This window comes from Parasteatoda tepidariorum, chromosome 1 (genome assembly GCF_043381705.1).
Source record: "Parasteatoda tepidariorum isolate YZ-2023 chromosome 1, CAS_Ptep_4.0, whole genome shotgun sequence".
Taxonomy (NCBI): Eukaryota; Metazoa; Arthropoda; class Arachnida; order Araneae; family Theridiidae; genus Parasteatoda; species Parasteatoda tepidariorum.
In genome coordinates this window covers 51,063,684-51,089,435 of record NC_092204.1, presented here as the reverse complement: position 1 = coordinate 51,089,435, position 25,752 = coordinate 51,063,684, and the positions used below count along the sequence as shown (strand labels likewise).

Here is a 25,752-nt window from a genome sequence, read left to right as displayed (position 1 = left end):
CTCAAAAACTGTGTGCTTAAGTTTTTATCTTAGGGAAAGTAGCAAAGGAATTTCCCTCTATTTTGTTATATTTGAGGGGAAAAGGGAAGTGATAAGGATTACTATTGGTTTATGAAAGAAATCTAGCGTTTCCCACACAGAGCATAGGGAGATATGTCCTGCTCTTAATTAAATGCATAGTTGAGCCAAAAATAGATTTAAGAACAGGATGTGGCTTTTAAAAGTGTGAGAAAGAATTTGGAATAGAATAATTAATTAGGAATAAAGTAGGAGTTGTTTTATAGCAAAGAAACTAACATAAAAAGATTAATAAAAGCTTTTTATGTTATATATATATATATATATATTACTGTGCTTGAGTAATTTAGAGATTATCTTTTAACAGCATGCAAGAAATACAAGAGACTCTAAAACTGGTTCCGTCTTTAGTTGATAACCTTTATGCACTCAAACTTGAAAGCAAGGAGCATGGACAGGTATTAATATATATAATATTTCAATTTTAGTACATTTTGCTTTAATATTTGATTATGAGGTGTCAATGAATAATACATTTGTTAAAAATTTAAACATATAGCCTATTATATCTATAATATGAGATTTGACAAATGAATACTAGGATTATAAGAATAGGGTTATTTTTTTAAATTAGCTTTTCTAGTCTTTGAATTTATTGTGCATAATTCAATTAATTGATTAATAGTTTATTTATGGAATGCAAGAAATTGTCTGAAAAGATGTTGTCTCTGTTTAATGACAATATCTGGCTTTAATGATTTATTTATTTTTAATTAAATATAAATACTGTATTTTATAAAAAAATTAAAAAAAATATTCTTAATAAATAATGTTACTTACTAAAGTAACACAGTTTTTCATGAGATAATCTATTAACATTTTATGGGACGTTTAAAACGTTTTTATTATTTGTGGTTGTTATTACACTCCTGTTAAATTCGTCAAAATTGTGTAAGTTTTGAAACTTTATAATGGTGTTTGGGAGAGTCTACTAATGAATATACGAAAGAAATAACCAGTTTTTAATTAGCTCAAGAACTTAAGTTTTTTTTAAAGAAAAATTAATGAAATGAGAATCTATAAAATTCTATATTCATTGAATACTGAACTTTTTTTAGAAACTAATCAAATTATGATCTTTGAAATGTAACTATTTTCTTGTAAAATTCAAAAAACTTGCAAGCATTATTTTATTATTTAAACCAACTAAAAAATTTTTAAATATTTTAATCAAAATATATTTAACACTAGATTACCCGAGGAAGTCATTTTGATTGCTTTTTCTTTTGCAAAAAATATACAAATAATAATGCATGAATTATTTTTTTTTATCCAAGTGAATTAAATCTTTTTTATTGTTAATATTTACTAATAACTTGTTATATAACTGTAAATAATATAAGAAATATTAATAATTAATTAAACAAATTTCTTTACTCACTAGTTATTCTTTCACAATGCAGTCATTTTGACTACTTTTAGGCAATATAGTCACTAAGTTTCAGTCTTTCTAGTGTTAAAGGTGCATTTTAACACATAAAACACAAATGCTGCCCACATAAGCACTATAGTTTTAATATTAGACAATTCTACGGTGTAATTCACATGGAAAAAACAGCAAACTTTTGGTCCATTATTTTTATTTCTTTGACTGCTCCAGCTCCTTTTCTAACTTTCATAAGTTGTGTCAACCTTAGAAAATTCAGGATTGTCTCATAGCTTCCCATTCATAAACTATTTGTCTGCAGCATAAATTTTTTAAAAATATAATCTATGTCTCATATGCATAATACTATGAAGCTATGGAAATAAGTGGTGAAAATATTTAGTGTAACTCATGCTTTAAATCTACTTGTGTACCTTAATTGTAATTAATAAAAGGTATTAATGATATAAAAGAAAATAAAAATAAATAAGTAGAATTACTTTTTATTCAAAAGAATTGTAGTTTCATTTATTGCAATGAGTGAGCTTACTACTTAATACATAACTTTTTAAATAATGGAATAAATCTTGATATAGCTAACTCACATTTTCTATTCAGGATTTTATTTGTAAGTTGCCTGTTCCATAAAGCAAAGCTGCAAATCAGCTGAAAAACCAGCTCATTTCCTACATAAATCTGAAACTCTATTTTGAAATAGCAACTATTAAAGGATCAATATTTTGATTCAAAGTTAAAGACAACTTTCTGCGTCTCTGGTCTCAGTGCTCTGGCACGTTCTTTGGGAGCCTCTGGACTAGACTTTTATAAATATTACTTCTCTAACTGAAGTGTTGAGACAGGCAGTTAAGTTCTAACTGTTAAATCATACTGTGATGCCACAATTGGCATACACATATTTATTTTCTATCTTTTAAAATATCTTTCATTACTTAAGCTGATTTTTTATTAATAGATTTATATTTAAAATAAATCACAAACTTAATCTTTTTAAAACAAACATAAAATATTTATTTCTTCTTTTCTAGATCAATGTAACGGATACTTTTTTATTTCATTACTAATGCAGACTTATATATTCACTGTCGCCTATAATCGAAAACAAAAATCTATTTATAACTTTTTATTCTAATTTTCCAACGGCTAAATGTTTCGGTTGCATGGTTGTAATAATTCTCATAAATTTGTTGGCGACTCGTGATCGCCAAGGTATTATTTAAACCCAATATTGTTATGCTGGTTGGCTTTGTTTTGGCTACGCTATATTTTAATAAATCGCCAATTTTGGATCTCCTACCATTGCTTCTGTGTCCGTCGGGAACAAATTACATGTACTTTTTAATTTGGCTTTTGACTAGGCAGGTTGTGGGGGATTTGTCTCCCATGGCCTGACCTATTTTAATATTACTATGCAAAACTGATTCAACTGAAATTTATGGATAATATTTAGTTTTGTATCTCGAGCTCTACAAATACTATTAATAAATAAAAGCCTTTTATTAATTTGATCCAGCTCAAGTATTATTTTCATCATCTTCTGTTTTCATGTATTCTTCAACTGGCCCACTATACGAATACAAAACTCCTCACCACCTGAATATTCCTATCCATCTCAATATATACGGCACACTGAAATCATTTTCATCATACATACAAATTCTTTATATCTAGCCAAATTATGCCTGTCTGTCCCAGTTGTGCAACATTCTACATTTATGCATTTTAAATTTGATATTTCCAACCATTTATGAATTAAGACATTTTTATGAAGGGTTGTTTTACTAATGGTTTACATTTGTCTCTTGTTTCCTTTTAGTGTTCCGCTGCATTAGAAAATTTAGAACATATTCTTAATATACCCAAAAGTGTACAAGATGCTCTTGATTTAATCAATGAAGGAAAGCTACTTGGAGCACATCAAAGGTAAAGAAAAAAATTTTGAATGATGTCATTAAAAATTATTAATCATTTTAATTCATTGAAAAATATTTATTTTGAAATGTAATTATTAAATAGCAATTATTTTATTTACCTTTTGGTTTATTTTACTATTATGTTTTGAGTTATTAAATGTCAAATGTTTACTGATGTTATCCAGTGATTAAAATAATCATATTGCATGTATTTTCATATCAATACTATTATCAGTAATATTCTTTTTTATTCAAATAATACTAATAAAATTATATCTTGCTGTGCTGTTTTATTTTTGTTCTTGTGTAATTTATAGTTTGATTTGCCTTTTTTTATTCAAATTAAAAATGTGCCAAAATTTTTATTAAATTACAACAGGATCTATATTGTTTTGATATAGATGGGGAAGTTGACATTTCTTTATAATATGATATTCTTAAATTTTAGCCTTGCAATTTTAGAACATTCTAGAGATGATCTGTTGTATGAAATGCACAAGTTAGCAAATCAGAGTCCAACAGATCAAAATGTAAGTATTTCATTGCGTCTTTTTAAATTTGTTTTTAACCAAACTTATTCTTCTGTTAATAGATTTTATAGTTGAAAGGTCATAGGTTATTGGTTATAGGAAGTTGACGACAGAAAACAGATTCTGTATCTTGTAATGTTTAATATTCGCCATGAGAAAGTATTTTAAAAGTTTTTTAAATGTTGTGTTGTAAACATTATTCACTTTTTACTATTTTTGATTTCGATTTATACTTTATTTCTGAATTATGTATCAAATTTATAATTGATGAGCTTAGTGAATACTAAGTGACATTTTAATATATTTTTGAAAAGCTGTTTCAAAATATATGCTTCATACAGCTGTTTAAGAGTAATATTTGACAATTTAAATATGTTAAATACTTGTTAGGGTACACAAATATGTATATTTAAATACTTGTTAGGGTAAGGCTGAAATTAAAGTTCCATGCTTTGATACAGTATTAAAACCTAGGAAATTACATGTTCTCAAAATATCCTCACTAATCTTTTCATATGATTGTACCAATTCTTATTATCATGTGCAGCAAACTTATGTTATTGTAAGTTTATAAGAGGATTTTTTTAAAGTAATTTTTATTTAGTTTCTTTTTTTCAGTGATTGGTGAAACATTTTCTCTAATTTTGTTGAATATCAGTTAAAAACCACTGGTATAAAAATCTGTTCTTTTCTTTAAAAAAAAAAAAAAATTTGGTTTGAATATACGAAAAAAAAAACTTTTGTGTAAAAAAGCAATACAAAATTTAAAGTGTATGAAGTTTACTTTTTATACCTGAAAACATTACCAAGTTTATGTGCAAGGTTAATGTGTTTTTGGGTATATAAACTACATTAAGCAATTTGGTATGAATTTTTTTTTATTAACATAATGGTAATGTCCTAATGTAGAGGTCAGGATGACTAAAAGGATAGACCGCTGGCCTTCTAATGAGATGAATCAAGTTGAAATCCTGGTGACAGCTGGTCAAATTTTTTCTGACTCACACTAACCACAGTGATGGAAAGAAAATCCATAGTGATGGGTTATCATGGTTTAATGTCTCTTTGCATTTGTACTAATGATGGTAGATTTTCTTCTACATGTTATGCAATGTGGGGTGATTTCATCAAAAAAATTTTTTATGGTGTAAACTTTGTTTAAGTGCTCAATTGAGCATTTTTTATGCCTTATGTGTTAAAATTACAAGACTATTGAGTTAAACGCTAATGTAGTCTTAAATCTGATGTAGGTTAGCTGCACCATGCTGACAATAAAATGAAACTATAAGTCGTAATTCAGTCAAACTGTATAAATTGGCATTGATTTCCTTATTGTATTTTTGCATTTTTTGTTTGTTCTTCCTCGAGTGAAAAAGTTCTGCTTGTAGCTGCATTTTAATACTTAATGATAAACTTGATTAAATTTCTGTAGATGCTGAAACACTATTTTTCGGATGTTGACAAACTCTCAGAAGAAATAAGCAAGCAGTTGTGGTTGGTTTTATGCCGAACCTTAAACTCAGTTCGCAAAGAGCCAAAAGTCATTGTTAGTGCTCTTAGGATTATTGAAAGAGAAGAAAGTGAAGATGCTGTTGCATTGGATTTGCACAAGAGGACTGGCTATATGCCTATTGGAAGACCCAAACAATGGCGAAACAAAGCACTTGAAGTTATAAAGCAATCTGTGTTAGAAAGGTGAACTTTTATTAAAATCTAAATGATCCTCAATTTATTCTTCACATTTGTAATCAGTGGTTTGTTTTTGGTTTTATAAATATGCAATGCATCTAGTTAATTGAATTAAGTATCCAAACTGATAGTCTGAGAGGTTTATGTTTTTATACAGTTTTTTATATATCTGTATTTTATTTAGAATTTGTTACATATTTGTTATTTATTTCCTCTGTAGAATTGAAGGAAATCAATTTGAAGATAGATCTGGAAATAAAATGTGGCTTGTCACTCATTTAGAAGTTACAAGGCAAATGTTTGTTGAGGATTTGAGAGTTGTTAAAGTATGCTTTTTTATTTTTCTGCATTATTTTTTACATTATAAAGTATATTGGCATTGTTTTATAGTTTTATGCTAGTAATATTTAAAATTTACTAACCAAACTTATTCGCACCAATACAGTGATACTAACATTTAGAATCTTAATGTTCCTTATTGAGATTACAATTCATAAGTTCGCTGAATTATTAGGAAGTATTAAAAGTCATATGTTTTTTAACTAATAAATTATTTGTGTCCTCTATCATCCAAATGTAATTTCATGTTCTAGTGTGAGGTCGTTTCAATTGATACTGTTAATAGTCTTGTAAGCTACTAGGATAGATTTAGGTGTTTTTGGAAATCCCTTTGTTTTGTATGTGAGTAATTTGATTTATGAAAATTAAAGAAAAATAAAATATTAAAGTTTCAATAATTTTTTAAAGAACAAATGTGATGAGAATTTGGGATCACATAGGTTTTTAAAATGTAATCCTGATTAAAAGTAAATTCCTTTATTGCGGAAATATCCAAGTGTGTTACAGAGATTAATGACTCCATAATTTTTGAGATATTTATAAGTGGTTTCAAGATTTATAAAAATATTATTTTCGAATTTTTTTAAATTTCTTTTTATTTTTAAAATTGGTTAATCTATTAATAAATTTTTTATTTTAACTAATTAAGCTTTTTATTTGTAACAGTGATGATAGAAAGTTTACCTTAATTTAAAATATATCAAATTCTTAGTATTAGCATTTTATTTTACTTTTAATTTTTATTTTTGATAATTTTAATTTATATATTCTGAGCATTAATGTCTAAATCATAAATATAAAATTTATTTTGATTTTAACCTATATATTTTTTAGAAGGGAAATTATGAAATAATGATTTTTTTAATCTTTTGGTACCTCCACTGATTAATAAATGAATCGTTTTGAATGAAATTTTCAGGATCAGATCTAAATTTAGGAATTCCTTCTTCCAATTAAGCTTATAACTATTTTAAAGGATAGAATTATTTTCATCTCTATTTGCTACTGTATTTTTAATTAATGATGTTCAAAATTGATGATGTAATTAATGATGTTCTAAATCATAAATATAGCATTTATTTTGACTTTAACCTATTTCTGTTTTAGAAAGGAAATTATGAAACAATGATTTTTTTAATCTTTTGGTACTTCCACTGATTAATAAATGAATTGTTTTGAAAGAATTTTTCAGGATCTGATCTAAATTTTGGAATTCATTCTTCTCAATAAGCTTATAACTATTTTAAAGAATAGAATTCATTTTCATTTTTATTTGCTACTGTATTTTTAATTAATGATGTTCAAAATTGAATTATTTCGAAAATGTTTAAGATTGAGTTTTATTTTTATTTCTTTTATAGACTGCTTGTGTACCTTGTTTTCCACCAAAATATCAAATTTTTGAAGAATATGTTAAAATGTATCACGACTGTCTTACTAGGCATGTAAGTCTTTTTAAATGTGTAGTTTTTACATTTTTTTGTTAAATGACTTTCATATTTTTTCAATTGATACTTTTCTTATAATATATATGCTTAATGAAGTATTTAAATTATTTTTTATGATTATTTTCAAATTTCATTTCACTGTTATTGTTTTTCTATTAGTTGCAAGATGTGATTGGAAACAAGTTAGAAGATAATGAATACATAACCTTACTTGGATGGGTTAGTGAATATGGGTTGGTAATTTTATAATACCATCATAGTATATAAAGATAGTTTAAATAATAGTCCTCCTCCTACCACATAGTTTCTTCCAGTACAAGTTCTATTTAATTTTGTAAAAATATTCTAATATAGATGGAAAAATGTACCTTTGTATCCAAATTTTTTTTTTTTATAGAAATATTAAATTTTGTCTTATAAAACTATTTCATATGTTATAATTTTTTTTTATAACAATAAAAATATTAAGTGCAGGATCTGCAAAATTTTTGAAGTATTAGAAATTTCTTCATTTGAGTATTAGTTTCTGTTATCATTTTTTTGAGTTAATAATATCAATTTTTTTTTGTAATGAAATTAAAAATTGCATTCACAATTTAAAATTATTTTTTATTGATATATTAAAAATTACTAAAACAATTGATTTTTGTGATTGCTGTGACTGTCAATTAAATTGCCTTTATATATTTGTATACTTTTTTTTCATCTAAAAATTATAAACTTTTTTGTCTAAAAATTTCGTCTTAAAATTCTTAAATAAATTTTAAATTCTTACTTATAATTTCTTTACTTAAAATTTTTTTAAAATTAAAATTATTTTCTCATCTTATGCCTCTATCACACGAGAGAAAAATATGTGCAACAATACAAATGTTCAATCTGNAATATATAAAAAATTACTAAAACAATTGATTTTTGTGATTGCTGTGACTGTCAATTAAATTGCCATTATATATTTGTATACTTTTTTTTCGTCTAAAAGTTATTAACTTTTTTGTCTAAAAATTTCGTCTTAAAATTCTTAAATAAATTTTAAATTCTTACTTATAATTTCTTTACTTAAAATTTTTTTAAAATAAAAATTATTTTCTCATCTTAAGCAAGCAAAAATAAAATAATATATACTCACTGTTTTGTATTTGTTTTTTAAATAGATTCTTTTTAATAAATGCAGTGAACAAGTGAAGTGATATTAATAAATAATAAAATTTTCCCTGTATTTTATTTGATATTCTAAAGTATTCTTAAAATTTGCATAGGTTATTAATAACTATTCTTTTCTCATGATTACAGGAGTTCACAAATGCTTGGACATCCTGATCTCAATATTGATGTGTCAAAATTGCCACCTCTTTTAGAAACATCAGTTATAAATAGTCTTGTTAATCAGTGAGTAACAAGTTTTAAGCTTATCTAAGTCTTTTTGTTTTGTTTAAGTCTTAAAAGTTTTTTTTTGTCTTTTTTTTTCTAACGCTAAACATCTTCTGAAGTTATGTTTTGTTCTTGACTTAAAACAAGGAATCATTGCTAAATAGGATTTTGAAGTCATTGACTTTTTCTTCAACTTTAAAAATGGTAAATAGCTAGCCTTAAATGCAAAGATTTATCATAATCATTCAATAGCGTTGTGCTAATCTTGTGATATTTTTACTTATTTCAAGCATTTTTTTAAAATTTTGTAATTCTTTGAGCTGCACGTCATCGAACAACTGGTGCAATGTAGGATGATAGTTTTGTGTTGAATTGTGAAGAGCTTATATCATATATTTGCTATAATTAGGAATAATTGTAGTTAATTGAAGTCTGAGTTAGCATATAATGCTAAATTTTTTTGTTGCATCAGTTAAAAAAAAAATGTTTATTTCTTTTAGATATTTTATTTTATCTGATTGCCATCCTAAGTTTAAAAGATCCGACTAGATTTACTTTAAAATAATTTTATTTCCAATTTTAGTAGTTTTTAACATTTTTGCTATTTATTGTCTAATTTATTTAAAAAAAAATGGTATGTTATCTTACTTTTTTAATCTTAACTTTTTTTAATAATGGTTATCATTTAGTTTTTTTAAAAAATTATAAAATTTCAGGTACCTTTACAATGTTAAGCGAAATTATCGTGACTGGATGAAAAATGCCCTTGCTACAGATGTTAAAGTAAGTCATGCTTCAATGCTTTAATTTTCTCTGACAATATCAAAACTATGTTTAGGTCATAATGATTTGAAATTAAACTTACTTAATGACTTATTTTATAATATATAAGAGTTTTGTTTAAAATATCTGTGTATACTTATAACTTTTATACAGTTGAACCTCGATCCATCATTCCTGCATCTTTCATTTTCCCACATGTATTGTCTTGTTTTTATGGTTCAGTTGCAAGTGCTATTTTATAAAGATAATATTTCCCGTTTAGATCGTTTTTGAAACTAGAGCATTCCCACTTTCATGGTCCAGAAATTTTACTGACATTAAAAAAAAAAATTTGAAGTTTTTTTGTTTTGTTTTGAGAAGGAAAACAGTATGTGGATTTTAGTGAAATACTAAAAACATCACTTTTGGTGTTCATACATCAGTTGATGAAAATCGTGAAACTTGTGGAGTGATGTTGATAATAAAAATGGTTGCAGAAACCAAAGAAATGCAATAGATAATGAGGAATACAGAAAAACCGAATCATAATCAATGCCACCTTTGTGGAAGGCCTCAAGGCCTTTGACTGTATGAGAAATTTTCTGTATTCAAACTAATTTGCAGAAAACGTTTGGCAATTACAGTTACATTACATAGTTACATTTTATTACTTGCACTGAAAAGAAAAGAGCATGTACAATTTAAAATTTTCTAAAATATTAAAGAAATGTATTTATCTTTCCTTCACATCGTAAATATTTTTACAGTAATCACCTAATTTTTTGAATTAAAATTTTTATACCTAATGTAAATGTGTTACTCTTTTTATTATTACTTTTTATACTTTTACACGTATTAATTTATTATAATTCATACTTTTTTAACTGATAATTTGATATCTTCTGTTGACTTGCATTCAATGTTTTCTGATATCTATCGCTCCCTATTAATGGTCACTTGATAAACGATTAATCGATGTTCTACTGTGTTTTATTTGAACAAACAACAAATGCAATTTTATTGTAATATTAGGACTGGCATCAGCATGAAGGGCCAGATGAAGATGAAAGTGGCTATTTTCACACACAACTACCTCTCATTATGTACAATATGCTGGATCAGCACGTAAGTGTGTTTTTAGTGTTTTATAAAATTATTTACATTTTGCGTTACAAGTATGTGATGGGAGATGACCAATACTGAATCACAATATTAAATTACTGGGGTTGTGGTAGCCCAGTGGTTAGAGAATCGGCCAAAGCTCTGGAGGGGCCGGAGCTTGATCCTCAACTCCGCTGAGGGCATGCGATATATGTGCACATAAAATCTGTGGAATTGAAAGTCCTCTGGTCAGTCGCTGAGCAGTACGATTTATGTTGGAAAAAATTTCCTTCCTCTTTAGATCTATGTCTAAATTGAGGAAGTGGTCTCATGAATGAGTTGTGATTCCATATATCTGTAAGGTTCTCAGCTAACACTTATATTCACCCTTGCGATGCTTTCTTCTCAAATAAAAGGCACACCTTCCTGATTCTTCCTTTCTTAATTCTCCAAAAGGTCCATGGCTGATAAGCTTCGTTTCTCCGAGTGTCATTAGATACAACAAATTACTGTGCCATCTAAAAATGAGTTTTCAAATTTTAATGAAAGAAAATATTTAATTAAAGAATTATTAAAGTAAAAATATTTTTTTCTTGTTATTTCTTATTAAGATTTTTGCTTTCTTGCCATCAAGGAATAATTTTCTCAGCAACTATTATAATAAATAAAAGTTTTATCTCACATCATGATTGAAAAATATTCCTTCGCTTTTTATTTTTAAGTTTTTATTGGTCTCTTTTTTATTATTCTTTTGAAAAACAAAACAAAGTGTTTATTTTCATTTAAAAAATTTTAAAAATTTATCTGAATTTTATAAATTTTTTTCTGATATTTGTTCAAAATTTAGAGTTTTTTTTCAGTTGCAAGTTGCTCAGACTGTAAGTAAAGATCTTGTGCAAAGCATGATGCTTCTTAGTTTTGAAGAAGTATTGGAATTTATTCGTTCATATGAAGGTTAGAATTTTTTTTATTGGTTTTTAAAAAAATATTAAAATGCTTAAAAAAAAATTTAAAATTCTACATCTTTTGTTCTTTTTCTTCCTATTTAGAATCAATTATGTCCTACAGAAATAAACATTTTGAAGATCGAAGTGTTGTAAAATATTTTACTTCTTATATGGTAAGGCATGGTTCTTATATAATTTATTTAATTATATTTACTTAAATAAATGTGTGCAGGTATGGTATGTTTCTTCCATTGTTGCAAAAAATTGACTGGAACAAAACAGGTTTCATCCAACTAAAGTGGAAGAAATGGAAGAAACTCTTTAAGAAGAAATATTAAATATTAAAATAATTTTTGTTAAGCATTTTATAATCGCAATTTTTTAAAGATTATAATGGTATTAATATCAAATATATATAATATTTAAAAAAGTGAAAACTAAAAAAAACCATATGGAGGAAAAATAAATGTGATTTATTTCTTAAGAAATTAAAAGAACATATTATTTTTTTTTTAATGTTGTATATAAAAAAGTATAGTAAGACTTAAATTTTATAGTGGTATAGAACTGTTAAAATATTAGAGACAAATTTTAAAAATTAAATTAAATTAACAAATTATATAATAATCATAATTCAAATTATAAGTATAATACCATTCCCAATTAAACACTGTTTAAGTTTGATTATTTGAAACAATTATTAGGTAATATGCTAAAGGTTTTTCTAACTAGATAATTTTCAAACAAATTTTTTATTTGCCTACCTATTCATGAAATTATTTGTTAATTATAATTTATTATCTAAGCTTAATTTTTAACTGTTAATTTTTTATTAAAATTTACTATTCTTTCATTTATAAATGTTTTATTGCTGATGTACATAATTTTAAAAAAATAATAAAATTTTTGAGCTTTTTTTAATATTTTAATATGAAAATTGTGAAAAACAAAAGATTATTTGAATATAAGGTATTTTTTCCCTTAAATAATAAAGCTTTGAAATTTTCAACGGCGTTACAAATTATTATTGAATAGAAATTTTTGTTTTCACATTTAATTAGCCTCAAAGTGTTATATATAGGGTTTACTAATGATATGACTTAAGAGTAGAACATTAGTTCATGTTATTCTGTTAATAATAAGTTAATAAATTAAAAAAAAAAATTATTTCATTATGCTAGATTTTAAAAGCAAAACCAATTGTAATCACTTAAAAAATATCTTAAAGTTTAAAAAAAGAAAAAACTTTAACCACTAGAAAAAAATCCTAAAGTAATTTTTAAAAAATTCTATTGCAAAACAGAATATTAAATTAATATGCGAATAGCAATATGCGTACACATAATTTAGATATAAGTTTTTATATGTATTAAGGAAATAAGGTTAACTTATAAATCTAAATGAAACATAAATTGTTATGCTAGGTCATATAACTTTTAAAATTCTATGTATTAATATAAATGGTTAATATGAAAATAGTTGTTTTTCTTAAAAATGAAGAAGGAAATGAGAAATTTTTTAAAAACATTTTCTCACATTTTAATAAATTTATTTATTTAAATTTATTGTATCAGTCTATTTTAATTTCACCCATTTTGTCCCGATTATTCTGTTTTCCCCCATTTTATTTTATTGTCTTGAAAAAATTCTTTTGGAAGAAATTTCAGCCCTGATTACATACCTGATAGATACAAGATTTTCATTTTTATTGTGATACATTTTTCATGAATTTTATAACATAAACTGATATCAAAACATGTTTTTCATTTAACACTATAAAGTCTGATCCATTGACATATTTTCAAGCTAAGTTGTACTTTTATTACTAAAAAATAAATAAACTTCTGAACAAAGTTTATTTTAGTTATAAACATTTTGTTTTTCTGCATAAGTGTTTAAATTTTTATTTTGCATTTATATTAAAAAAGTTTCAAAAAGTGTACTAAAGAATTTATTTTCGTATAAAAAGAAAAATAAGTTTAGACCATTTGAAATTTTTTTTAATTTTTTATTCTTTTGATAAAAATTGCCCAAAAAGAGAACAAAAGCTTCTGAAAATAATAATTTATTTTTTTTAGTTGATTTCCATGATTTGAACCAAGAGCAAATAAATTTAATTTTTTTAAGCATACTTCATAATTTTTGAACTAAATATTTTTATTATATTTTGTAGAAATTTTTTTAAGTAAATGATTTTTCAATAGTTTACTTAAAACTGAAAATATTTATTGTTTAGTTACATCTGTTGTTTTAGCATTTTAAATTACAAATAGCAAATGCTACTTATTATTTTTATTTTACAGATAGCAACTTCTAATAATTGCCTTCAATTTTGCGAATTCGCTGATAAATTGAGGATAAGATACTGCAAAGATCTTACAGTAATTTCAAAAAGTGCTGAAACAGTATTTTGTCGGACAATTGAAGCTTTTTTGAAATTGATTATGGTTGTGTAAGTATCATTTGTTGATTTATTTTTAAATATTTACACAATTTTTTCATAGAGGATTTCATTTTCAAATGTTTACCTTTTGATTTACAGTTATTATGTTGGTAAACATTTATCTGCAAAATTTTCAGGAAAATATGCATAGTTCCACTTTTAATTTGTATTAAATAAGTATGTGTATTTTTTTCAAGTTTACATATTAATTATTAAACATTGAGTGTATTCTTTAAATTAAACTTAACTTTGTTTCATCATAGTAATTGTATATTATGATTATCTTATATTTAAGAATGAATATATCTTATTTCTTAAAATCTTTAATGGCGTAGGGGAGTCATTGAGATAACATTGTTTAGGACTCGAGTTCTATCATAGTTGATGACTTTAGGCTTCAAGCTTACCTTCATGTGAAACAATGCTAGCTTTACTGGGATGTTAAGGTAACTGGCGGACAATGCACTGATCATATTGACGCCATCATGCAGTGGTCTCAAATTTGTGGAATGATAACCTCTATGACTCTCCTGGCCGATAACTGGCTGTTGTGAGAATACTTTATTTTTTTGTTGTTCTTTTTAAAAGTAAATATATTTATTTCAGGAGTAACTCCTTTATATTCACCAAGCTGGTAGTTCAAAATAATCAGCTGATTCTTTGAAATTGTTTAACGAATTGATAAATGTTTACTTTTATTAGTGAAGTATATAATTTTAAAATGTAATAATAATGTTGTTGTTGTCATAGGTATATAATAATAATGTAACTAAAATATAATAAATAAAAATATAGTTATACTATTTCAAAATTAGCTTTTTTTTAAATTGTTGTTTTTAGTTTTACATATGTGTTGTTTATTTTAGATTGAAGTGTTTGAGGGAAGAACTTTTTATGGACTTGAGTAGTAATTTGAATGAAGTAATGACTCGTACATGGTACGTTGAATTCATATACATTTAACTTAGTTATTATAAAAATGCAATTATGTACTAAAACATTACAAATTCATATTAACTTTGTTTTTATTCTTGTAATGATCTTGCATGTAGAAAGTAATATTTTTTTTCTACTTTGCAAATCAGTTCTCAACATGTCATAATAATTGAGAAGAAATAAATTGAAATAACTGAGAAAAGTAAATAGAGAAGAAATCTCTCAAATTTGTCTGTTTGTGGAGGTATTGTTAATGTTAATAAAGATTTTAATAATCTTTCCATAGTTAGGATTTATTGGTGGTTTATATCCTATAGTGCTTACAAATATGTATTAAATATATGAGTAGTGCTTTATAATTATTCCAAAAATGTTTATTTAGACTAGAATTACACATTAATAGTATTTTTTTATTTGAAAAAAAAGGAAGATTTATTTTTTACATTTTATTAATGTTTCACTCTTGTAAATAGTTCTACATTTTTTTTAATGATATATCTTATTTTGTGAGACAAATTATTATTGTTTTTTGTTTAACATTTTCTCTGACACCATTTTATTTTATTTTTTCTAAATCACGCATGCACAAAATGTTTCCTTGTTAAGTTGAAGAGATTAATACACACTAAAGTACCTTATGTATTAAGTTTTTTTTTTCTTCAAAACTATTACTATTTGCTTTTCATTGTGTGATGAACAAATAGAAATAATTTTGCTATCAAATTAATACTTGTTGAATTATAATTTCATCTGAAATATTGTTAAAACAATAAAGAAAAAATATTGAACTATTATTTAATTATTTAAAATATTTGTTTTGGAAGTGTAATTTTTTGAAATTTTTTAATCTCTGATTTTTTATCAAGTGTTAAAGGAAATAGATCTTTTCTAAAAATAAAAATATATCTATAAATATGAGATTTTCATTGGTTTTTTGTAGGCTTCTCTCAGGGACTCAAATTGTAGATACAATTCATGCTACATTAGAAGATTATGGAGCAGACTACACACACCTTTTGCCAGAAAACTTTAACTTATTAATTACTGACGTTATGAATTGGATTGCAGTAAATTACATCTACTCTGTGCTTCAAAAGTATGCTCATCAACTTAAGAATATTTTGATTATTAGTTTTAAAATTATTGTGAAGCAAAAGTTGCTTAGTATAAGTTTGTGCTTTATGAAAATTGCATGCAGTATTTTAGAAAAGTTGATTGCAGTAATATATAAAAGTTGCTTATTCAAATTATGCGAAGTCATATAAATCTTTTATAAAAATATTGTGCAATTTCTTACTTAATTTTATCCTAATATTAATAATTTTCAATTAAGTTTTAAAAATGTATTTTAACAATCATATTTAAATATTAAGGACTTTCAAAGTATTTGAATTTATTTAATTAACTTGTCAACCATTTATTATTATTAATAATATAAGGTTGATCAGCTTTATATTATCTACAATATTCATGTAAACTGAACGCTAAGAAGTTATATTTTGTTGTATTTCTTTTAAGAAATCAATAAATATACTTTAAAACTCAATCTATTTTTAAAATAGTTACACTTCCTGCTGATTGGATGCCTTTTTTATAGCATATTATTTTATTCTTCATATAAACTTTGTATTGCTTTGCTGTTTAAATGATAATTTTTAGTGCTTTGTTATATAAATTGTTATAAATGATATATAGATCTCCTTTCAAATTTCTTTTTAACTTAGATTCTTAAGCACTTTATAATGTCTATGAAATTGTTTAATAATGTAATCTAAGTAAATTGCTGAACTTGCTTGTCAATAAATTCATTACATGAAATGTATCAAAATTAAGAAAAGAGAGAAGTGACTCAGAAATCAAGAATGCAATAATTTTTGGCTTATACTAAGGAGTGAAAATAAAACATTTCAAAACTCTAAACAATTTTAAAAAGTTGCATTTAATTTTAAAGTTGTTTTTAAATATGCAATTTATACAAGGTAATTATCAAAAAAGCATGTCTTTTGTAATGAGCTACTAAAGGTGAAAACTTTTATAAATATCAAAGATTGAAATATTCAAACATAATCTTGTATGTTTATTACCTTTACAATAAAAATATGTTATGAGGAATCAAATTTCTTTTTGCCTAACATATATTTATGAATTTAAATGTGTTTTGATCTATGAAATTTATTATACATAATAAGTTATTTCAATACTTATTTGAATCACTTGGAATTTTTATGTATCAGTATTTCAGTGTACCATGATTGTAGACATTGTATAATATTTGTAGTCATATGATTTGTAAAAATTTTTTTTATTTAATATACCTACTAACATAAACTGTTCTTCAAAAATGTTTTAGATAATGTGTATAACAAAATATGTGTAATTTAACCTGTAGCAAATTTTTTTCCCATTACTATAAACTTGTGTAATCATATTTTTAAGTATAATATTATTAGAGGTAATATTTAGAGTATTATTCATGTAAAATATTTCATGTAGTGTTTGAATTGAAATAATTATAAAAATGCTTATGTTTAATTTAGTCTCTAGTAAGATTAATTAAGCGCAATTTTAAAAGTAACTTTGATATCAAAAATAAAATGATTCATTAATTTTTTTTTTACTTGAAAAGGGGTATATTTTGAATTGTAATATAATTTATTCTTTTATATTCTTGCAGAAGAATGAGCTTCAAAACATATGAAGAAAGAAAACAGGCATCTGAAAAAATGTGTGATGAAGGAAAACTACTTCAACAACTATTTCAGCGTGCACCATTTAATAAAAGAGTAAGTCCAAACTAAGTAATTTATTTTTGATCATAACTATTGTGGGTGTTGGTAAAAATTATACTCTTGCATTATTTTCATTTTTTCTGTATCATTAATATTATTTTCTGTAGTGTTTGTTATCAAGTAACTTTAATTTTCTTTATTTAATGTTTACTCAAGGATGACCTTCTATTTTCTTAAGTTTATATTAAGTTCTTAAGTCACATGATTTCTTGAATTCAAAACTCTTACTTCACATCTCTCAGTTTCTATAATCTTAAAAAAATTATTATAAGAGATGAAAATATTATTATTTGACTGTAAGTAATTGTTCATTCCAAGACTTTAGAATTAAAAAATTGTCAATGTGATTATTTGACTGTGATTTGTTTTTATAAAAATAATCTTATTACTTTTCTTTTATATGATTTGCAATTGTGTTTATTACAAAACATCATATTATCTTCCCTTGTAAAAATCAATAAAAACAAGTTTATTAATTGACCTTTACTATTAAAATAATGTGTTATGTTAATGCTGTTTACTTGCTAATATCTGATAATTTTTGGTTTCTCAAGCTTTAGTTTAATTTTAAATATATCTTTTGTTACAGCTATCACGTTTTTAAGTTAAATAAAGCATAACACACAGTTTGTATATATTGCACACAGTTTGTATATATTGGTCACTATAATACATGCTGTTTTCTTTTATTTTGCTAATATTAGTTTAATAAAATAATCATTAAATTTTACTAAGAAAATTGCCAAGAGTTATAAATGCATTTTCTTTTAACTGATAGAGTTAATTTAGGTGAAACATTTTTGCAAATGATTTCAATAGAAGATTATAGTTTACTGAAATATATTTAGTACTAAAGATTTTGTTAAAGGTAATATTTGCAATTGATATTTAAAATTTATGGTTTAAATAATGTTTTAAAAATTAATTGAAAATGTATTCTTTTTTTTAAAAAAAAAATGCAATAAAAGTCATTTGCAACAAAAGTCATTCAAACTTTGATCCATTTTTCCTGCATCTCACATTTTCTCATACATATCTTGTTTAGACATTTGCATCTCAAATGTTATTCTTAATAATACCGATTAGATCATTTTTGAAACTAGTTATTCTCTCCGTCTATCATTTAGAAATTCTATCAACATTTAAAGAAAAAAGTAAGATGAATATTAAAAATTGAAGTTATTTTCTTTTGAGGTAGAAAAAGAGTAACTCCTGATGCCAATGAAGAAGAAGAAAATGAGAATTTGTTACACTGCAGGGAAAATTATTTAATTTTGACCTTTGATTTTGATGCATCATTTGATGAAAATGTTGAGATTTAATATGTTGTCATTTACAGATATGATTGTGTAGCTCATTAAGTCCGTAAATGCGATGAAAATGGCGAAATGGAATCACAATCAGTGTTAAGGTTTATGAAGGCCTTGAAGCCTTTTAAACAACGAGGAAAATTCTGTATTCACATGAATTTACACAAAATGAACAGCAATCTGTTACATATATCGAAAATTTATTGTTGGTACTGAGTAGAAAACAATTTATTTTCAAACCAAAATTTCCAAATATTTTTAATAAATGTGTTTATTCATCTTTCTTTTGCATCACAAATATTTCTGCAGTAAGTACGTAATTTTTTCAATTGAAACTTTTTATACTAATTGTAAGTTTATTACTTTTCAAGTCTATTACTTTATTTTTTTTACACATATTGAAGTCAATATTTGATATTTTATGTTGACCCTAAATCCCCTAAATCCTCTGTTTTCCTGCATTATTATTTTGCAATGAATGGTGTCAGGAGAAATGATTAATCGGTTCTATCGTATATTTATTTAAAAACTTAAAGTAGATATAAAAACAAACAAAAAACTGATAAATAAAAAAGTGTGACATTAAAATATTTACACAAACTCATCTTAAAAGTTAAAACACGCAACATTCATTATTGATAAATGTATTTAATCAAACATGAAATTTGTAACTAATGTTGAAGGATTATTTCAATTGTAAAATACCTTAAAAAAGCATCTAAAGAAAGTAATTTCAAAACATTATAATCCTAAAAATTTTGCATGGCACTATGTGTTTTTAAACAGTCAAACAATGAAAGATCATATGTATCAGAAATTAAAAATATCTATAAAATAACAAATATCAAATAGAATATCAAATTGTCTTTCATCAACCAAGGACTTTTTTTGCCAAAATTTGTTTTTAATTCTTGTAAAATGGGATAGATCTGGAAAAAAAAAAACTGCAATTTATTCGTATTACAGAACAGCACCCTGCATGACATTCCATTAGTTATACCAATGCAGATTTGAAACTCACTAGTCGAAAATCTTTATAACTCAAATCGTGAAATACTTTGTGTTTTATAGAATTCAATATGTTAAATAGTATATCATTTCCCATATTATTAAACTTACTGTGGCATTTTAATTTCATGTCGAGTGGATCAATATTAATGTTTTAAAATAATTGTAAATAGAAATATTTTAAAATGCAAAAATATGCACGTTTTTTGCTATTTAAAAAAAAATTGAAATTTTCAGGAGTATTAGCAGTTAAATTTCATAAGTTTTTAGTTTGCTTTAGAGAGTGCAAAGTTAATGCAGTTTATAGGGAATCGTCGTTTATAGAATTGTGTTTTATAGATCTTCTCTACTAGCTTTTTAGGTTTGATGTTTATTAGAGAATATCAGAACTTCTTAATTAACTTTTTTAACTTAATTTTTTTAATTAATTAGCAAAACTAATCTTTTTTTTATTGAAATGTTAATTAAGGTGTCCACTTACATATTCGGTTACTAATTTTTATTTGTTTAAACAAAATTACTTTGTTACAATAAAATATTCTAATACCAAAAAAAGTACTTGCGTGACGTGAAAATATCTTTTGTGATGTAACTCTTTCAAAAGTACATAAAAATGATTGCCATCAGGGGTATACATGTAGATTTGTTAAATACACCTTGTGCACCACCTAGGAACCAAATCTAGAACCCGAATCAATAATCAGAAATTATGTTCAAGCTAATTAACAATTTCAATAAAATGTATTTATTATTTTGCTTTCATACTATTTTTCTGATTATTGAAATTGATGTTATTTGATCTTTTATTTCAGCTTAATTCTGTGGTCAAAAAACGAGCCTATTATGATGCAAAAATAACTTTAGAAAATATTATTAAAAAGTTTGGGCCCACTGAGCAAGTAAATAAAATTTCATAATATTTTTTATTTAATATGTAAAAAAAGTATTTTTCAAGTCTTATATGATAATTTTTACTTTTAGAAGGAATCTCCATTTGAAGCAGTACCACTTTTAGCTGAAGTAATAAAACTGAAAGATGTCAGCATGCTTTCACTGGAAATTTCCGTACGTTATTTTCATTTTAACCTCACTGAAAATTTTTGAAATGTAATGTATTTACTGAAAATGCAATGTTAAACTTTTGTTAGTTTAATTTTTTATTTTACTTATTTCTTTGTTTTGATAAATTCTTATAGCTATGATGCAATGCTATGTTTGTTTTTAAAAATTATCTTTGTCTATAAAATGTATATTCAATTTTCACTTAGTAATTAGAGCTAGGCAATATTGTGATATATCATTTACAAACATGAATTATTTCTTGTTGTGTCTCTATTTTTTTTCCAGTTTATTTTAATTTTACGTAGAGTTATTTTCATAAACCAAGCTAATACAGCTAAACAGGATGTAAAAGGACATCTAAAAGAGATATTCTAACTTGAGGCAAATACTCTTCTCATAGTCAGAACTTGTATGTTACATTTTAGCAAAAAGGGTAAAGGGAGTAAATGGAAGGAGATAGTTGCATACTGTTGTTTAGTCACATGAAGTACTATTTTTGATGTGTTTTTTTTATTTTGCTCTCTATGAGACGGAACCTAAAATGATGGGACTAATAGTTTAGTAGTTATAAGGATTTTATGTATAAAAAGTCAGATTTTGTACTTGTTCCTAGTATGTTATTTAAAGGATGTATTGTTTCTTATATACTCTTTTGTGCTGAATGGATGGAAACCAAACATGAGTCAATTGAACTCATAGTTCAGAAGTTGCATGGTTTTTTATGTATAAAAAGAACTATTTTTGACTAGTAGTTATATATGCATTTAACAGCTCGATCTGGAAAAATAAAGTATAACTTGCCATGTATATTGTGAGCTAAATTGAATGAGACAAATCTTGAGTCAATGAGATAAATAATTTCGATGTTATAAAAGTTATATTCATATAAAAGAACAATTGAAAAGCAACCCTTTTTGCTCTATACAAGTACTTTATATTAATATTTCACAATGTACTACAAACTCATTATACAGATTAAAGAAAAGTATTATTTTAAATGTAATAATTTTATTTATTAATTTTTTTTTTAAATAAATGCTTTTCTTCTTTTGTTAATTTAGGGTGTTATTCGTCAGTATCCTGATGTTACTCTAGAACAATTAGTTGCTTTAATACTATGCCGTGGTGATGTAAGCAAGAACGAAGCAAAACAAGTTTGTGGATTTTTGCATCTTTTTTAGTTCTAGCGATTTATATAAAGTAATACTGAATCTTAAAAAAAAATTAATTCATTTAACATTCCTATTAAAGTTCTTATTTTATTATTCTACAATCATTTACTAGTACTTACTAAAGATTTTCTTTTAATATATTATTGTTTATTCTTTTTTATGAAAATTACTTTTTTTTCTGCAAAACAATTTGCCAAATTTGCATCTCTTTAGTATAAATGTTAGTTGTGAACAATTTAGCAAGAAAGTAATTTAAAATCAATTATTTATAAAAATTTGAAGTTGGCATAGTTAATAAGTAAATATTTGAATTAGTATTTGAAATATAACTTTTTTCTGTATATAAATGGTTTATGCAATTTGGAAAATATAACACAAATATGCATAATCAAAAAAGACTTAAAAAACAGATTATCAGAAAGTTAATATTGAGTATATTTACTTCAAAAATTATTGTATAGGTCTAAAACTTTTTTGAATTACAAAAACTGGTTACTTTTAGATTATTTTTTTTAAAACTTGATATTTAATTTCTCCAATTTTTAATGTTATTTTTTAAAATAAAAATCATTATTATTCTTTTAATTTTCAGTATAAAATTACCATAAATAAATTCAAAAATATTGAAAAATTGAAATTACATTGACCAATACAGCATTATGAACAGATTATGTCTGGTCACCTAATCCAGTGCAAAAATGCAACTACTAGAGATTTCTTTATGCGTAAAGAAGGCGGAAGGAGCTTTGAAAGAACCCCATTCAATTATAATCTGTAAAGCAAAATTGCCAGTTCTTAAAATGTTAGTATTTTCTTTAGAAAAGGGAACACTTTTAGTTCATTTTTTAAGTGAGGTTACAAAGCTGAATCACTTAATCTGTGAAATAAAATGTAATAAATTTAAATTAAATTTATCTATAAAATGTTAAAGCCTGTCGATATTTTTTTTACAATTTTAAAAGTTACTTCACTTTTAAATATTAATGTAAGAGAAAAAAATTTGCTAATTGTGATTGTGCTTAAGGTTTTGTATTTATGTTTTGTTGATATTTTGTTTATGTCTCTTTTTCTTTTAATTCTTTTTTGTTTATTACTTATCTGAATTAATATTTTCAATGAGATTTTTCTGTAGATGTTTTTAAGATGTTTCTATGCTAGGAGGTTTTTATTCAAAAGATGTGGTTGTTTTTATTAATATCCTATCTGCAGAAGATCAAAATTGTGATGGCATGTCTTCGGGTCATCCTCAGGGATGCTTCCCAGATCGTTGCCGAGTCCATTGTACAGCCCTAGTGCAATGTAAATAAAGTACTACTACTGGACCATATTTCTCATCTTTCTACAAATCTAATTTAGTTATCGAATGACTTTAAAAATAGTTGCGTAAAATAATTAATTGAGCACATGTTTGGGAGCGTTCTGTTTATATTTTTCCTCATTGTTCTAGGTTAATAGGCAGCCCTTCTAATATTCATTGCGTTCCTTTAATTTTCTTTACTGTTAGTTCATATTACTGTTAATGTTTGGTTGCAGTATAGTTAAGACTAACTCTTTTGAATTAAACATTGTGTCTGACTTAGTATAAACCATCATTAAATTTTGTCACATTGAATGCAAAATGTCATTACATTTTTTGTCACTCTTAAACTAATCAAGCTTGTGCTGTTTTATATTGCATTCTACCAATCTATCATTGAAAAATAATCTTGCAAAATTATGCATGTTTGGAATTTGAAGTTTGATAATTTTTGTCTCAAAATATTAAATTTTTTTTATTTTAATTATGTTTATTTTTCCATTTCAGCTTGTTTCTGATATCATGACAGAAATCGGGTCTCAGCATAAAGAGAAAACTATATTTTCTGATATCACAATATCACTGTGAAAAACTTTTCTGTAATGTTTTTTATCCGGTTTCATCCTGTCAAATACTTGTTTTTGAAGCAGAGTAATGTGTTGTATTTATTATTAAAATTTGTATCATATATACTTTCCTACGTAGAGTTAAAATAAAGAAATTATTTATTTTATGAAATGTCTGCTTCAGTTAATAGTCTATAAGTGTATTTTTTTCGCTATTAATTTTCAATAAAATGATATTCTTTTTAACAGAAAAGAATTATTTATCTATGTCAGTTCTACTAGCATAGTTTTGAATTATAATCTTTCTAAATTATTTTTCTTGCTTGTATAATTGTAATGCTTAGATTAATATGTTGATTTACATTAGATCATAAATATTATGCAAAGTTTGTTATTATCTCTTATTTTTGAGTGGATAAATTTATATTAATTATTGTAAATATGTAAAAATAAATAAAGATAAATAAATAAAATGAATGAAAAAATAAACAATATTAACCCTTTGACACAGATGGGACACTGCTGTCCCTTATATATATATATATTTTTATGATGCACTAATTACAAGTAAAAATATATTTTGGTATTTTTTACTCTTAAAAAACAGTTTAATAGTTACTAAAAATATTTGTTAGACAATCAGAATTATATTTGTACTAAAATATAAAATTTAAAAAAAAGTAATTTGAAAAGAATTTCATTTTAGTCATATTAAAAAATGTATCAAAAAAATTTAAATTGAAGATAAAAAATTTAAATTTTGTAAATTAAAAATTTTTTAATGAAGAATAACAGTTTCTCTTTGATCTAAAGTGCAAATTAGAAAAATTATTATTTGGAAGTTAGCTGTGTTTGGAAGTAACACAAAAAAGACACCTATGTCTCATGTTGTATTATGTAACCATAAATTATCAAAATTCTGAATACAATTTTCACTTAGTTCAGTCTAAATTAATATACAAAATAATGAAAAATGTATGCAAAATTTGTTTTATAAAAATAGTTTACGTGTGCATATTTAAATATGCATATCTTAAAATGACTTGAGTAGTAAGTTTCTTAATAATTCATAAATATTATCAAACGATTTTTGTAATTAACAAAAACCATTTTATCTAAATAAAAGTTTTTGGAAAAAAAAATGGAATTTAAAAAAAGATGATATTTTATAGAATTGAATGTGAGCTATATAGCATGAGTTCAAATATATAATTAACGTTAAATATGCTAATAAACATACAAATACTTAGCGAAATACAATTGATAAAATATTAATACTCAAGCAATTTAGTTGTTTTTTTTAAATCTATTTACTAACATTTTTTAAACATCTTCTCAATGACAGATAAGTGAATTCGTATGATCATGACTCAGTTGGAGAACAAATTAATGAATTTATGGCTTAATAAATTAATGCATTGAATACATGAATCAGCAAATTAAGGAATGGGCCTATACATGAATTACTGAATAAATGTATCAGCAAGCAAATAAATGAATGTATCAATAAATCTATTTGTGAATCAATAAAAGGGTGAATAAATTAATTGATAATTTAGTGAATTGATGTAATTCGCTTGTAATATATTGATTCTCTCATTCATTAA

General features: G+C 24.5%; 1 protein-coding gene across 2 annotated transcripts in view; it reads left to right on the top strand.

The window, feature by feature from the left end:
* LOC107437936 (Exocyst complex component Sec6) overlaps positions 1-24,317 on the top strand; it is a 30,803-nt gene extending 6,486 nt beyond the window's left edge. For both annotated transcript variants that reach the window (XM_043051677.2, XM_043051678.2), the window contains exons 4-23: positions 386-476; positions 3,279-3,385; positions 3,824-3,905; positions 5,338-5,600; positions 5,815-5,920; positions 7,295-7,378; positions 7,541-7,614; positions 8,675-8,770; positions 9,469-9,535; positions 10,547-10,639; positions 11,476-11,569; positions 11,665-11,735; positions 13,866-14,014; positions 14,872-14,943; positions 15,882-16,037; positions 17,616-17,724; positions 20,861-20,947; positions 21,030-21,113; positions 22,172-22,264; positions 24,087-24,317. In XM_043051677.2, the coding sequence (XP_042907611.1) occupies positions 386-476; positions 3,279-3,385; positions 3,824-3,905; positions 5,338-5,600; positions 5,815-5,920; positions 7,295-7,378; positions 7,541-7,614; positions 8,675-8,770; positions 9,469-9,535; positions 10,547-10,639; positions 11,476-11,569; positions 11,665-11,735; positions 13,866-14,014; positions 14,872-14,943; positions 15,882-16,037; positions 17,616-17,724; positions 20,861-20,947; positions 21,030-21,113; positions 22,172-22,264; positions 24,087-24,167 (2,059 nt within the window). In that variant the 3' untranslated portion in view covers positions 24,168-24,317. The remainder of the gene's footprint in view (positions 1-385; positions 477-3,278; positions 3,386-3,823; positions 3,906-5,337; positions 5,601-5,814; positions 5,921-7,294; positions 7,379-7,540; positions 7,615-8,674; positions 8,771-9,468; positions 9,536-10,546; positions 10,640-11,475; positions 11,570-11,664; positions 11,736-13,865; positions 14,015-14,871; positions 14,944-15,881; positions 16,038-17,615; positions 17,725-20,860; positions 20,948-21,029; positions 21,114-22,171; positions 22,265-24,086) is intronic.
* Positions 24,318-25,752: the final 1,435 nt, after the last annotated feature.